Source organism: Panicum hallii, chromosome 9, assembly GCF_002211085.1.
Source record: "Panicum hallii strain FIL2 chromosome 9, PHallii_v3.1, whole genome shotgun sequence".
NCBI classification, from domain to species: Eukaryota; Viridiplantae; Streptophyta; class Magnoliopsida; order Poales; family Poaceae; genus Panicum; species Panicum hallii.
The window spans coordinates 71,199,013-71,214,763 of NC_038050.1; the positions used below are offsets into that span (position 1 = coordinate 71,199,013).

Sequence of the window (15,751 nt, forward strand, 5' to 3'; positions counted from 1 at the left end):
AACCTCCCCAACACCGCTGATTCGCACAAGTTATGGGGCCATGCGTTTCACGAGAGGGCTAGGGATGGGCACGCTCGCAATTCATGCAAAACTACTAAAGGTTGAACTAGCTAGCCGCTGCACAGCCGACACAGTGACACTGACATGTTGGCCTGCGTGTGTGCCTGAACTTCACTTAGACTGTCGGCATCAAATAAAATGTCAATGCCCCAAACTTGTCATCTAGCACACGTAGCAACAATTCACACTTTGAGAACTCACATCATTGGATCACTCGTGCATGTGACCCTGTCGAGAACTAGGGCAAAAATTTCAACAAGATGTAGCAAGGGGAAAAAACAGGCCTTTAGTTTGATGGATGAGCTATAAAATAAAAGATTCCTGAACCGGAGAAGGTGGCGTGCGTGTGGTGAGTTAGTTCGTCCGGCCAAAGTGGTTCCGGCGGCCGTGTGCTGGCCTCCGGACGCCGGAGGAAAGGGCACGGCAGCTTTTGCCCGCCGCGCCGACGCCGCCAGCTTTTGTGACGAGCTGAGCTGAGCTTGCTCCGGCGGCTGGGCTGCCCCTCGTCGTACGTGGTTTCCGCTGCCTTTTCCCTTTCTCTGCCGTGTCCGGTTGCCCCGTCTGTTTTGTCGCTGCACCTTGCGTTTGGTACGCTGATGCCCTGTTTGTTGCGCAAAATTCCGGGGTCTACACGCGCGAGCTTACCTGTACGTCACATCGCACGGTCGACCGGTCCGGACAGCAGCCGGCTGGAGAGAGCAAATTATGAATGAGATGGGAGTACGGTTTGGTTGGCACACTGGTACTTGTGCACTTTTAATTTACTTGTTCAGTGATGATTGATAGATAAAATCAACACGGCTGAAGGTCTTGATGCTTAATCCATCTCTATGTTTTTTAGAATTACAAGCGGCTTATTGATTGTACATTTGTACTGGCTGCAAATATATTTGTGCGTTGCTACAGGCGAAGCTTAGGGACTTATGATTTTGAAGAAATTTTGTACAAATGTTACGAGGAAAGGATAACATTTCGATTCTTGAGCTAGGGCACTATATGAAACAGATACGTTTCTGCTCAACTCCAGGTCAGCTAGGGGGGGTGATGATGACTCATGATTAAGGACACTAGATTGTCCTTTGGTTAGTCTTAACAACTGGGAGGGCCTGCTGGGGTTGTTGCCATGCTCACCTCAAGTGCGCCAGCTCTGCAGACACAGCTACCGCCCTCCAGCGATAAACAAAGCCCTTCCAGCCGATACAAATAGCTGCGCACGTAACCTGACCATTTTTTATCGTGCAATGATGCGGGTGTCTCCGTGCAAACTTCTTTTTCTTGGGCAGCATCAGGGCATGATTAGGATAATGCGCGCGCCAATGCAGCTTGTCTGCTTGCAAGTCCGCGCCAGTGGTGTATTTTTTGCATTATTCCTGTGCCAAGCTAGCTAGTGCGTACGTGTACATGTTCGCCACGACAAGAACAGGGGACGGGGGCTAGTGAGTGTCTAGGAGATTAGCTAAACAAGTGGGGAGGGCGTTTGAGCAACGAATGATCTCTATGCATGGTGCAGGTTTGGGGATGGAAAAGAGGTCAGAAATTCAGACTCGGCATCTTCTAATACAGATACATCAGGGTTTCGAATGCAGAGTATTTTTCTTAAGAATTAATAGTTGGAGAAAAACCAAATTCATCATGAAAAAAAGAAGGTCCTACGTATGAGGAACACAAACGCAGTAAGCTATCCCCCATTACGAACCTAGAAAATAAAATGAACACCACGCCTATTAGCTTTGTTTTCAAATTTCAACTGGTTTTGGTATCCGACCAGCAGAGAGCGAGCGAAACCGCACGGCGCACCGTCCGTCGCCAGGCCTCTCTATGCGACTGGGCCTGCCTTCCCAAGGCCGAGCGCATTGATGCACCCAGTCCAAACTCGAAAATCACTATGCTGAGCAAACACTCCAGCAACAAATCGGCCCAGTACAACCCAAAACTGAAAGAAACCAAGTTTTTTTTTCTTTTTCGTCTAAGAAAACAAGTATTTTTGCAATGCACCCCTTGTGCCTAGAAAGTGAGTAGTAACCCTGGTATGCATTTTTTAAACGTCATCCATGAACTATGTAAATAAGGGCTTGTTTGTATCCACTCTAGATCGTGAAATCTAGCTTGTAGATTGCAAATTATATGAAAAAGTTGGATTGTAAAAGCTGGAGCATATTTGGATTCTCAGATAGTAGAGTGGTTGAAACACACGGTCTGGTAAAAGCTGGATTCCATGAGTTAGGGTTGGTGGATTGTAAAAGCAGAGCCACAATCTTGGTTGTTCGGATTACAAACTAGATCATTGTAAAACTCGCATTTCATAATTTAGGTGAATCCAAACAGACCCTGAATCATTTAGTATATACACATAATATGATTGCCTTTCAATATACTTGGCGCTTAATTATAGCAATGAAACTTCGAGATGAGGTTTTGATTTTTCGCTAATAAGTCAAAGTTATGGCTGATCGATGAGCTCCGAGAGGTCGATGGATCAGCTCATGCACTAGCGCAGAGCATGTGTGAGGGGTTATATCATCAGCCGTGTGGCTCTGACATTCTCCTCATGTAAGGTACGTTTCTTGTTAGCTCGCTGCTGATCGTACTAGTTAGTGACCTGTTAAATCTCACTTGAGATTATCAAAAAAATTAGCACATTCTCAAGAGTAATGAATTAACTACATATATGCAAAAATGATTCTCGTAATAATAAACTGGCAATTATGGCTAATTTAATTTAAAGGTTAGAACCCGCAAAAAAAAAGGTTAGGGATTGCCAAGCTAGAGAGAATGAGGGCAGAGGAAGAAATGAAAGACAATTACTTGAAAGACCCCTTTAGCCAGACACACATTTCTGGAACTGGTATCCACTATCCAAGACTTGGTAAGCGTACCTCTTTTTTTTTTCTGAAATTGGTAAGCACACTTGCACTATCCATTTCGTGTGGTTCGCACATGGTTAGGTTTTTTTTTAACACCGTTTCAATCATGGATTACCTCCTCTACTTACCTGACGTGCTTTTACGAGAATTGATCCATGTCAAGCTGAGCATGGATAATTTGTTGGTCCTTGTTGCACTACCAACACCTTCCAAATTCCGTGATAATTTGTGGTTAGCATTTATATTACCAAGGATTTTCTTCACATGCAATTTTTCCGGGAAATTAAGTGGATATATACTATATTATTATCACAACACTCGTATTACTGGAACTGTGAGGACGTACGACATGTGTACATCTTAGGCCAGCATGTCACAGGGACACATATATGCTACTTCCATCCTTATATATATATATATATATATATATATATATATATATATATATATAAATGAAGGATACATAAGTGGACAGTCCAATTTTCCGCTCGCCGGGTAGTGCACATATATACTATTTCAGTCCTAGAAAAATCAGATGAATAATTTAGGAGGCATTGCACTGATCTCTTGCAAATCATCTTCTTTTTTTTCAAACATGTCCTATATTCATGATGAAATATTTCTTGTCTGACCAATGTAAAATATGCAACCAGGCCTCCAAGCACCTCTAGAGCAGCATCTTATGCCAATCCAAGCAATACTGTGCCTACAACACTGCAGCTCTTTCCTGATCATATGATACATATCCAGATCGTTGTTCTTATTTTTCTAGACTAAATGCCTGACCTGGTTCATACAAAGCACAAGCTTTGTTGTCCTTTCTTAGGCAGCAGCATGAAGTACATGTGCATGCTATATTTTTTTTCGGGCTACATGAAGATGTTGCAAGGTTGTCTTCTAGTTTCTTTCTTGGTTTTCTAGCTTTCTTTCTTGTATTTGTGAAACTCCTCATTTGAGGTTTAGAATCTAAGAACTCTTTTGGATGTGAATGATCAAGGCTGGATCTTTTCCATAATCTAAAAAAAATATTTTTTGGGGGCAAAGCAACGGCAGGCGAAATGCTTATCTGAGCATTGAATTACTTAGCCTTGTAGGGAACGAGCTCAGTGTGTGCATGCTATTCAACTGCATAGGTCATCAAACTCACTGATTCGAAGAGAGAGGGCGACCGCAACATATTGGTGGAGCCCACTTGCACGAACTCCGATGATCCACACCTGGACCTGCTTGAGCTAACTGAAGCTGTGATATGATCCTAGCTAGTCCTTCAAAATTTTCTTGAATAAATCATTAAGGAGGGTGGTTCCAACATTTTAGATGTGTGTGTGTGTGTGTGTGTGTGTGACATCATGGTGGGGCCGCTTGTGATGCATGGTTTTGATAAACAATGTTGATTATTCTATGGAACAATGAATAGTATCTTCTGATCAGTACAGCAAGGAGTACTCGTTTTCCCTCCTGTCAGACTTTTGATTCTGTTTGTGTTGCGATGAAATACAACGTGAAAGGTTGTTGTGACAAACGAATTAGAGGAACGAAGGACTGTTCGAATAATGTATGCGCATGGAAGTTGAACTAACGACACACCTGGCATTTGCACTCTGCGATCATGCTGTTCACATGCCTGGCTAGCTGGCTGCTCGCATGAACGGAGCGTACTAGCGCAACAAGCCTAGGACGCGCGTGCAGAGATTGACGGGAAACGGAAGAAATCTCAATCCTCGAGAGCTTGGCGCGTTTGCACCGTGACTTACTCGATGAACTTAGCAGCAGGTTCGAAAGTCTATGAATGTACATACATGCATATTTTTTTGAGATGGTCTTTGTATGAATTTCTATAAAAAAGTTAAATTAAATTTTGAAATCAAACTAGACAGACAGCTTGCTCTAGTGGTCGCTGGGCCCGGCTGGGAAAAGCTCGAGCAGAGATGGTTGGGCTAACTGAGCTTTCAAGCCCGGCTAGACCAAGGCATGGGCCCGAGTAGTTGGGTCCAGGGACCAGGGGCCACAGCCCGAACCCCACAAAACCCCTCCCCCGCGGCCGCTGCGGCGCGTCGCTAGAGCACGGAGAGAGAGAGAGAGAGAGAGAGAGAGAGGCCGGCGAAGGGCGAACCCGGTGTCCCGGCGATGGAGTTCGTGGACGCCCTCACCGGCTTCCGCGTCGACGGGCGCCGCCCTAACGAGGTGACGCCTACTTTTCCTTTTCCCACCGCCCCACCTCGCGTAACCCAATCTCACTCGGTGCTGCTGTTGGACTTCGCGCAGATGCGGCAGCTCAAGGGCGAGGTCGGCGTCGTCGCGCGGGCCGACGGGTGAGTAAAGCTCCGACGCGCTCTCGATTAGGGTTAAGGTGGTGGTATTTGCCTTTGAAGGGATTCTGCTTTAGACGTGTGCGGCTCGCTTTTGATCCGATTTTGCTGGTATTTTTGGTCGGGCAGGTCCGCGCTGTTCGAGATGGGCAATACTAGGGTCATCGCCGCCGTCTACGGCCCTCGAGAGGTGATTCCCGTATACCCCCTACTCTGGTTAGTGGCTCCGTGTACATGTGTGATAGATAGGTCATGCGCACGGCGTGTTTGAGGAAATGCTACTTAGAGGGGATTTTCATTTACTGGGATACTTGTGGTCTGTGGACTCTCCAAATCAACAATAATCTTCAGGAGTCTTTTTGAATGAAAGTGGGAATTATTTGGGAAAACTGGTTTATTGCTTACTTTTCCTACTGTGCACAAAACATGTTTGAAAACCAATAGGATCCATAATGGCCTAGGGGCAGTAGAACCTGCAATGTTCATCCACAGTGATATATACTGCAGAGCTTGGAACCATGGAAATTGTAAATCTAAATCACTTGTGTTCCTTCCTGTTAGACTACACACTACACCAGGGAACCCTATGTTATGCTACCAGGAACAGCTGTTCACTTTTCAGTGAAATCGAACACTATCTAATTAAGATTTCATGCTCTTGGTTTGCTTATGCAGGTCCAGAACAAAGGTCAGCAAGTGAACAGCAAAGAGGCTTTGGTAAAGTTTCACTGCTACAAGTGCATTCCGTAGTTAGAGGTTCTCCTTTTATGATGTGTTCCTGAGCAAGTTCTATATGCAGGTTCGTTGTGAGTATAGGATGGCAGAATTTAGTACAGGAGATCGGAGGAGAAAGCCGAAAGGTGACAGGTGCGTTCCAACTTGAACACTAAAATTTGATTAAAAAGAACAGTCCAGTCCTTTGAGGTTGCAATAATAGGTTCATTTATTATCAAAATAGACTTCTGACGTAGCAAATCTGTGTTATTTTTCTACCTACCTTCTGAACAAGTTTCTTTTCCCTACATCTTGTGTTCTTCACATGTCTATGTATTGTTTCTGCCTTCTAATGAGGGTAGTATTTTCAAAATACGATTGACTTTCCTAGTAGAGTAAAGGATCCTCAATCGAAGTATGGATAGCAGATCAAGACAACTGTACTTGTAACTGTTGTGGACGCCGTTGTATGTGGCGCATACCAATGTTGCAAGAAGCGTGACGCGGCTAGCCAGGTGCCCACAACTGCAGCAGAGGATTAGTGATGTGATTAGTCAGTTGGTTTGTTTTTGTTTCTTCAGAGGAAAGTGAGCTTGTTTGTTAGATCAGTTTATTAGGCACCGAGCTCTATATCAAGGGCATCCATTATTGAGTTTGGCAAGCAAAGAATTATTCATGATTAATCTAAACCAGTAGTTCAGAGCCTCCTTGATAGGGTGAACTTGCCTTCATCTCTTTGCCTAATTCCCCACTTCCTGCCATATCAGTAACACAAGTCATAATTAAGATCAGAAATTTCAATAGTAGCATCTGGTCTAACATAAGCAAATAGAGCTGTAGTGTACTTTAGTTGATTCACTCTAGTGCTTCTAAGATGAACACCCAGTGTGCAAAATGAATTCAAGTTGCATGAATTTACATGGTGTCTGAATTCCCATATATAACTATAGTACTGAACTAAAGCTACAATCATCTGGCAGGCGATCAACAGAAATTTCTCTTGTTATTCGACAGACAATGGAGGCAAGCATTTTAACACATTTAATGCCACATTCACAGGTCAGTTTAGTTTAGTCCACATCCTTTAAGAAACTTCTGTTTTAAAGGATATCTGTGCCAACTTCCAATGCTTATCGGACTTGTTTCATTGTTTGCAGATTGATATATTTCTCCAAGTTCTTCAAGCTGATGGTGGTAAGCATGCTACTTTCATACTTTCAGATTGTTGAAATTGTCTCCAGGCTGTATTTTCTTCCAGAACCCCTCTATTAGTTATTCTGGAATTAACTTTTTTGTTCTGTCCTAAAATGAAGACAAGCAAGGCTATTTATTTTCCATAGACTGTGAATCTGGATTTATGCTCTGCATGACGAGGCATGCTGGAGAACATATCAATTCTGATGTGTGCCTCCCCTTAGCTATATTTAGCTATATTACTCAGGCATGCTATAGCATATTATTCTTTATTGCTATATTACTCAGTCATGCTATAGCATATTATTCTTTAGTGCTATATTACTCAGTCATGCTATAACATTTTATTCTTTTACTTGCTTGAAATGATTGATTTTGTGCTTAAAAATGATTGCCATATCTGGAGCATGACCATGTGTATAACAGGAACAAGGTCAGCATGCATCAATGCTGCAACACTAGCTCTTGCAGATGCCGGGATTCCAATGCGAGACATTGTCACGTCTTGTAGTGCTGGGTATCTGTGTTCCACTCCTTTGCTAGGTAAGACACCTAACTAGTTTTTCATATCTAGGATAAGCTAAGAATAGTATGGTGCAAACAAAACTCAAATAATTCTAATGTGCCATGTCAGATCTGAATTACGTAGAAGACAGTGCTGGGGGTCCAGATGTCACAGTTGGTATTCTTGCAAAGATGGACAAAGTGACTCTTCTGCAGGTAAAAAGATCAAGATTTCTTGTTGTATTCAAAATTGAAAATTCTTAACTCCTCAAGTCTGTCTCTACATGCAACAATAGTTATACATTTCAACCTTTCTTTTGTAAAATCCTTCTTTTTTTGCGATTGTTTGCTGCATAGCGTTATTATCACCGAAAGGAAGCAGCTCAAAGTCTTTTTTTCCCAGATGGACGCAAAACTACCGATGGACACATTTGAAAACGTAATGGGACTTGCCATAGAAGGGTGCAAAGCAATTGCAACTTACATCCGAGAGGTACAGATCTTTTGTTGCTCTTCCTTTACTCTCGACTGCAGTTGGTTTAGGTGGTTTTCCTTTTACATTTGACTTATCACCTGTCATTGACATATTAGAACTTTCTCAATGCCCCTTGAGTGCCCCATTGTGATATACATGTTGATTTCTGGCCATCATGCCATTATACTGTAACAGGTGCTATTGGAGAACACAAAGCGGTTGGAGTGTCAGCGTGGTTAACTTTAAAAGTTAAAAGGTGAATCCCATCTACCCAGCTTGTGTAACATCTGAAGTCCGGACTGATCTGTGTAACCGCAACACTGACATTTATATGCTTACTCGGCAGACTAGGAAGATTAATGGCCTGAACATGTCGAAGATTGCTACCCATAAATGGATCACACATCGTGTAAAAGGCTTGCTAGTTGAGGATGAATGGCTTTGTGCAGTGCAGTGGACAGGAAATTCCTGAGCTTGACTACATTTGATGCTTGCATGGTAACGGATTTCCAGGCAGCAGCTTTCCTGAGATGGACTCACTTGTAGAAACCTGTGCCTTTCCTGAGATGGACTCACTTGTAGAAACCTGGCTGCCTCTTTTCTTGAAAACAAACAGCAACATCTTCATTTTCACCAGTTGAACCACCATCCATACTAATTGAGATTGGTGCATTTTTTGCACCCTGGTCAGAGCTCTTACTGAATGCATCAGGCTGGTTACTAGCTGTCTGATGCTTCTTCTGAAAGCTTGCCTCCTCAGAAAGCAAGTTGCGGTTACTTCTGAAAGCTTATTTTCACTATTATTTGACTCATCCCATCTTGATACACGGAAAATTGAGACTGAAGGCTCACTGGTTTAACGGCTCAACCCAGAAGTTTCTAAATCGTGGTGCAACAGGGCTGTGCGTCTACTTACTATTGTGTTCTTGGTTCTCAGCGTTTATCTGGTAATATTTACCAAAAGGAGCATCGGGTTTTTGTGAACTACCTTAGTTAATGTTACTGTGCAATTGACGTTCTGCTTTTGGTCCTAGAGGAGCATCTCTAGCCTTAGCCTTAACGAATGACCCGCTCAAAGATGCCCAAACTAAGCTCAAAGGCCATTCTCATCGTCCGTTTCCAGTTCTAATAATTGTGATGATGTGTGTGTAGTTACTGTTCACACATATCGACGACATAGACCGTACCATTGTATAGTTCCTCCCATTCAAACCATCATCCTTGTGTCAGGCAAGGCCGCAAGAGACCGGCAGGCATTTTTATGGTTACTCGATAGCTTATGGCAGGTGTAAACATAAATTAAGTAAAAATCATTTAACAACGCAATTCATTGCATGTACAGGCGCTAAATAACTAACAAGTTTAGTAAACGCCAACACAATGTGCTTAATAACTTAACATGCTCAGTAATGCGCTTTCCCCCCTATACACAGAAAAAAAAAGGGCATCAAATAGTTGAATGGGAGAAAGGCAAAAGCTGTATTCAGAAATGTATGGTTAATATAATCCGCAGCCCTCAATAAAACATGGATCACGTAGTATCGTAAAAGCAGTAAGTTTCAGCGTTGGTTATAAAATTGCTATCATTTTCCTTTTTATCATAACCTTCTTTGTTCTCAGATCTGTATAGATCTCCTGGATGAAGAACTTGCATCAGAAACATCCAAAAGCTAAATCAGAATTAAGCAGCTATTTTTTCTCCTTTGGCTCATTAGGAGAGCTCTCCAGTATGCCGTTGTTGTCAGGAGCTGTTTCCACTTTATCCACACTTCTGAATCCAAGCTCTGACATGTCTTGCTTCGCCATCAAGTTTCTGAGGAACATAACAAATTCAGATATTTATAGCACCACACATGGAAACAATGAATTTTATCGGAAAGAGAAGCATCAAACCGAAAAAGAAGCAAAAAGTGCATCTTGTTATGGACCAGAAAACATTTTAATGCAAAGTGCACCTTGTTATGAGCTCAGACACTGTACTTCAGAGATCAAAGTTCGTAAGAGCTCACCCCAGTGCCAGTAAGAATTTCCAAAATAAAAAGACAAATGATCTACCTCAAAATAATCACTACTGCACAGAAACATGCCCTAAAGGTACTAATTGCCCACTTGTGGTAGGCATACTGGTTGCTTCAATCGATTACCAAACACAGACCCTGATGTGGCACCCTGCACATGTGTCCACCCCGGGTTGCAAACAATCGAACTTGCTGGGAGGCCAAACTAGGCTGACATAGCCTAATGTAGACATAGCAGTTACTTCACACAAGTACTGAAAGTGCATCAGAACATGATGTAGCTTGCATAAGTGCCCAAGAAAGAACATATTTGCCCATCTCATTAAAATACCTTTTGTCAAAAAGAAAAAAAATACTGAAAGCATTTATGTGTGCAGGATAGAGAATTGATTCCAACCAATAGTGCAACTATCGGCAAACTTGGACAGTTATCGATATTTTGGCTCCAAAATTCATGCGTATTAATAATATGTTGGCACAGCTTCCTTGGGCATCAATTCTATAGTATGTAGCATGCTAAGCACAAAAACTAAATTGTCACTAACCTTAGCAAATTATTGATATATGTGAAACCCAACGTTATGTGCTGGGTGTGTTTGGTTGAGTTCAGGTGCGTTTGTGTGTGTCCTTGGGTGTGAGGTGTGTGGTGTACCGGCTATTTTGGCCTTTCTTCTATCTTAATGCAATGATATGCAGCTCTCCTGCATATTCGAGAAAAAAAACTTTTGCAGCTCTAAAATTAGCATATAGACAATAAGGACTAAGCATAGCAACCTCTCCATCCGACATTCCAGATACTTCTTTGAGAACTGCCGGCATTGTTCAGACTGGAATCCTGTAGATTTCAGGCAGGCAAGATAGTCTTTCTTCTCCTGTTTGGAACAGTCACCACTCATATAAGTAGTATAAAAGACAGTGGTAATTGATGAATAAAGTCTGCAGCCTTACCAAGTCACACTCATGTAAGTGATCCAATGGGAATACACCTTTCTCAGGAGGTACAGGCCTCACCCCCCTATTTCCACCAAAAGCACCACCTGTGACAATTCACAGCGCTATTCAGATCTTTGTATTAAAATAATCCTGCAACGTACGAATGGCAGCTCCAAAAACCTGTAACAGATGCCTAAAGTGCAAACAAAAATAAAAAAAATGTAGATAGGAAGCAATCTTAAGAGGTCAACCCTGGATCAGTACTCCTTACCGGCACTCATTTGCAAAAAAGTGAGAACCTCAAAGGCTTCCAAGAATATGGACGGATCTCTAGGAATCGTGTGGCCAATGCTCGACACTGCAACAAGACAACAAAGACACAAGTCAACCATTGCAGTAGAATGCATGCTATTTGTTTGGTACATTTGGCAAGGACAGTATACAAAGTTTATTGACTGAAACTTTAGGGTTTTATCAATCATGTTTACCCAATTTAATACAAACAGTCAAATACCAACAAATACATAAATATCCAACACTAAAAAAAAGAATATCCAATACATGCATTTTGTACTGAAGAACTCTGCAAGTTGCAACAACAAATAAACACCACCGGATACATGAAGCTCTGAAGATGCATTTAAATAAGAGTGTTAATAACTTAAACCAACCATGGAGATTGGACCAAACGTCAAACAAGGAGTAGCAAGAGATCAGAACATACATATTCATCTAGCTCTGGATCCAGAAAGTAGCAGTGTGGGTGCAAGGGTTTGTAATCTAGCAAATAATTAAGAAAAAAATTATTACGCCGTACGATATGCTTGCATTATGAATCGGAGGCAAACCACTCGTCACGCATATAACAGATTCAAAATTAGGCATGCAGGTTCAATACAATTAATTCGAACTTCGAAGCTCCATATGATATTGGTCTAACATTCACACAAATCAACAAGAAAATATTTCAATTCCAAATCGATCCCAAACTGGAAGGAAGGCTAGCCTACGAATGTCGAGAAACTAGGAATAGAAAAACACCTCACGGCAGCGCCTGTGCCCTGTGGGAATGCGCAGCGGCAGTTGGGACTCCGCACGACCGCACGCAGGTTGGGGAGGCCGCAGCTCGCCCAGCTCCGCGAGACCTCCCGCGCCGTCACGCCGACGCGTGGTTGAGCGTGAAGCTGAGGCGCGACGCCAAAGCTGCCCGCCACGCGCCCACGCCTCGACGCCGTCGGCCGTCGCCGCTCGCGCTCGGCGCTTGCTGCCACCGTGAGTAGGGTTGGGAGGGAGAGAGGTGTGGGTGTGGGCTGGACGCAAGGAACCTTCGGAGCTTGTGGGCCGGCCTCTCTTGAAGACTTGGGCTTTTTGCGGCACACCACGGTAGTCAATTTGGCCCAAATATAGTTGATGACATTTTCGAATTTTTGGGTGTCCCTTGAACCCACTTGCCATATGGTGATAGGGTGCAATTCTGGCCGGAGGTGGGCGCGGGCGGAGGAGGCCGCGGGCGGAGGAGGGCGCGGGCGGAGGAGGCCGCCGGCGGAGGGGGGCGCGGGCGCGGGCGGAGGGGGGCGCGGGCGCGGGCGGAGGGGGGCGCGGGCACGGGCGGAGGGGGGCCGCCGGCAGAGGGGGGCGCGGGCGCGGGCGGAGGGGGCCGCCGGCGGAGGGGGGCGCGGGCGTAGGCGGCCGTGCGCGGAGGGGGGCGCGGCGGATCGGCCTCGGCGGTGGATCCCGCGGGGGTGGGGGGGAGCGCGAGGCGGAGCGGTGCGCGGGCGGAGGGTGGCCGCCGGGGAGCCGCGGGCGGAGCGGTGCGCGGGCGGAGGGGGCCGCCGGCGGAGGGGGGCGCGGGCGTAGGCGGCCGCGGGCGGAGCGGGGCGCGGCGGGATCTGCCCCGGCGGTGGATCCCGCGGGGGTGGGGGGAGCGCGAGGCTCGGCGGGCCAGTGGGGAGGGGGGCGCGGCGGGCGGTGGCCCGGCGGCGGGCCGGGGAGGAGGGGGCGGCGGGGAGGAGGGGGCGGCGGTACCTGCGCCGGCGCGGACGGGAGGACGAGCTCGCGAGGGTGTGGCGTGTTGGGTGCGGCGGCCAAATCGAGCGCCGCACCCGGTGGCGTGTTTTGCCGTGGCGAACCGTTGTGGCGTGCCAAACAAAAGTGTGGCGCGCTAACGTTAGCTTGCCTCCAAACGCCTGCCTAATATTGTGTGGCGCGCCTAAGTTTAGGCGCTGGCGCCTTAGGCGTGTCTCCAAACGGCCCCTAAACCCCTTCGTTCTCTTCTCGCGCCGCCGCCAACCGTCTTGTCGCCGCCGCCACACCCGGTACTCCGTGAGACGGTGGCCGGCGCCGTCGCCTCCCTGGCCAAGTGGATGAAGAATCGTGCTGCGGAGGCGCCCTCGAACCTTCTCGCCGACGAGGGCGACGACCTCGTCGTCCTGCAGCTCTCCCTCCGCCGCGTCCCCCCCTCGCCCACGACCAGACCAAGCCTGCTCCCGCTGCCGCACCCCGTCACCGCGCACGACGGCGCTAACGTCTGCTTCATCTCCGACGACCGCCCCAACTCGCGGTCCCCGCCCGCCTCCGACCTCCTCGATGCTTCCAAGTCGCTCCACCGCCTCCCCGTCTCCGAGGTCATCCCGCTCTCCACGCTCCGCACGGACTACCGCCCGTACGAGTCGCGCCGCCGCCTCGCGGCTTCCCACGACCTCTTCATCTCCGACCGCGCCATCCTCCCGCTGCTGCCGCGCGTCCTCGGGAAGGCGTTCTACTCCACCAAGAAGGCTCCGATTGGAGTCGATTTCACCCGCGTCGGGTGGCCGGAGCAGGTCCGCAAGGTGCTGGGCTCCGCTCTTCTGTACCAGCGGTCAGGGACCTGCTCGGGGATCAAGGTGGGGAGGCTGGATATGGAGGAAGAGGAGATCGTGGAGAATGTGATGGCCGCGGTGGAGGCGGCTGCGCAAAAGGTGCCGAAGAAGTGGGCCAACGTAAGGGCACTGCATCTGAAGGCTGTGGATTCTGTTGCGCTGCCAATTTACCAGGTTGTGACGGAGTTGGGTATGAAGATTGAGGTGCCTGTAGAGAGATTGGAGGGGGAAGTTGGTTCCGGGGAGGTCATTGATGCTGCACAAGTGGAGACTCTGGGGAAGAAGTTTGACAAGAAGACAAAGGCATTGAGGTATGCTGATGCCCGTGATGGAGCCGGAGTTACCGATGAGGAGAAGCAAGAGGAAGAGGAATAAGGAGCAGAATGAGGATGTTGTGATGCAGGAAGAAGTCCAGGCATAGAGAGAGAAAGAGGAGGAAGAGTGTTGTCATTCCTGTTGATGAGGGGCGGAAGGTTGACAAGAAGGGTAAAGAGAAGGGCAAGTGTGACTTGGACAACGGTATGGAAATACAGAAGAGTAAGAAGGATAAGATCGAGGAGGGGAAGAAGAAGAAGAGCATGAAGGGTGGAGATGATGGTAAAGTCCTTGCAGATGAAAGACAAGAAGATAAGAAAAGCAAGGGGGAGAAATCGGATAACAGGGTAAGAAGATGAGGACCAGCACAAGAGTATAAGATTACTGTTGATATTTTCTGCTTGTTAAATGGTGGATCGACAATGTTCTGCGTTAAAGCCAGCTGGATATTTAAAGCATTCATAAACAATTGTAATATACTGGAAGAACCATATCATTTGTCAAGGTTCTCTGTTGTATCGGTAGCAAGATCGCCTATCAATTATGCTGCAGGATGCTATAACATTTGGTCTCTCAGAGGTTTCTTCTGAAGTTCTTCAGGTTTTGTTAGCTTAGCTTAAGCCTTTGGGGTATGAAAGTATGGTGAAACTGTTTCTTCCTAAGACTCTGTACTTCATTGGATCCCAACAATTTTGTATTTATCTAAGAATATGCACTTCATTGGATCCCAACAATTTTGTATTTATCTAAGAATATGCTTGTGTTGGCCTTCTTCTCTGAAGTACCTCGCGTGTTCTAGTTTCTTGATGATTATGTCTGGTATATTAGGTGACATAATTTGCACTATCAGAGTTTTATGTATTTTCTCCCACCATGCACACTGGTATCCAGATTTTACACAGTTAACATGATGTTTGCTTTACCAATCCGAACTGTTCAATCTTTGTGGTGTGTCATGTGTGTGACATACGATGAGTATTCTCACTTCCATGTGTTCCATACGAATAAGTTGAAGGTCCAGGATCTTAGACATTACTCCATTCATGCTATACATACTGAGAAAATTACCTTCACTATACTTGGTTGTGTTCTCGGTTCTCCGTCATCTCAATTTGCATTCAGGAATAACCGGATGCTCTAAATATTTTGATCTGGCTTACATCTCTGTCCAGCAACTCCTCCAGTTTCTGATCCTGGTACAGTTTCTACATGCTAAATTCCAATTTTCTCATCCTGATACGGTATATACATGTTAAATTCTGCTGATGAACCATGTTGGTGCAAGCATCATCAACATTCAGATTTGAGCAATTTGTATCTCTGATGAATTCGTACCTGGAGGAGATGTTACAACTGGCTTCACTAATCTTGCGCGCTTGATACCCGATTGCTTTCAGTATCCTGTTCCCTCCGAAGAAAACCGTTGCCTTACGAGCCAGAGACGTCAGCTAGCCGTTGCCTGGCATTGGCAGTCAGCACACAGCAGCCGGCGGCACACTCGTGTAGT

The 15,751-nt window shown here is 46.0% G+C and overlaps 2 protein-coding genes and 1 pseudogene across 5 annotated transcripts; 2 read left to right on the plus strand and 1 right to left on the minus strand.

Moving 5' to 3' along the window:
* The first annotated feature begins 4,949 nt into the window (after window positions 1-4,949).
* LOC112875076 (exosome complex component RRP41 homolog) lies at window positions 4,950-8,879 on the plus strand. Its single transcript, XM_025938769.1, has 12 exons — window positions 4,950-5,108; window positions 5,190-5,236; window positions 5,363-5,423; window positions 5,909-5,950; window positions 6,033-6,100; window positions 6,928-7,006; window positions 7,105-7,141; window positions 7,568-7,684; window positions 7,776-7,861; window positions 8,049-8,138; window positions 8,316-8,376; window positions 8,467-8,879. Exons 1-11 carry the CDS (start codon window positions 5,052-5,054, stop codon window positions 8,358-8,360), a joined length of 729 nt encoding a protein of 242 aa, XP_025794554.1. The 5' UTR covers window positions 4,950-5,051; the 3' UTR covers window positions 8,361-8,376; window positions 8,467-8,879.
* Window positions 8,880-9,575: 696 nt separating this feature from the next.
* On the minus strand, window positions 9,576-13,194 carry LOC112875077 (cytochrome c oxidase assembly protein COX19-like). Of its 4 annotated transcripts, none has more exons than XM_025938773.1 (6): window positions 13,097-13,185; window positions 11,796-11,851; window positions 11,343-11,429; window positions 11,087-11,175; window positions 10,913-11,010; window positions 9,576-9,933 (listed from the first exon to the last, which is right to left on the minus strand). In XM_025938773.1, the coding sequence occupies exons 3-6, from the start codon at window positions 11,350-11,352 to the stop codon at window positions 9,810-9,812; spliced, it is 321 nt and encodes a 106-aa protein (XP_025794558.1). In that variant the 5' UTR covers window positions 11,353-11,429; window positions 11,796-11,851; window positions 13,097-13,185; the 3' UTR covers window positions 9,576-9,809. The 4 variants fall into 4 exon arrangements, with proteins under 4 accessions (XP_025794558.1, XP_025794557.1, XP_025794559.1 ...); XM_025938772.1 differs by lacking the exon at window positions 13,097-13,185 and adding an exon at window positions 12,113-12,586; XM_025938774.1 differs by lacking the exon at window positions 11,796-11,851 and having other exon boundaries at window positions 13,097-13,194.
* On the plus strand, window positions 11,744-14,975 carry LOC112873421 (annotated as a pseudogene).
* Window positions 14,976-15,751: the final 776 nt, after the last annotated feature.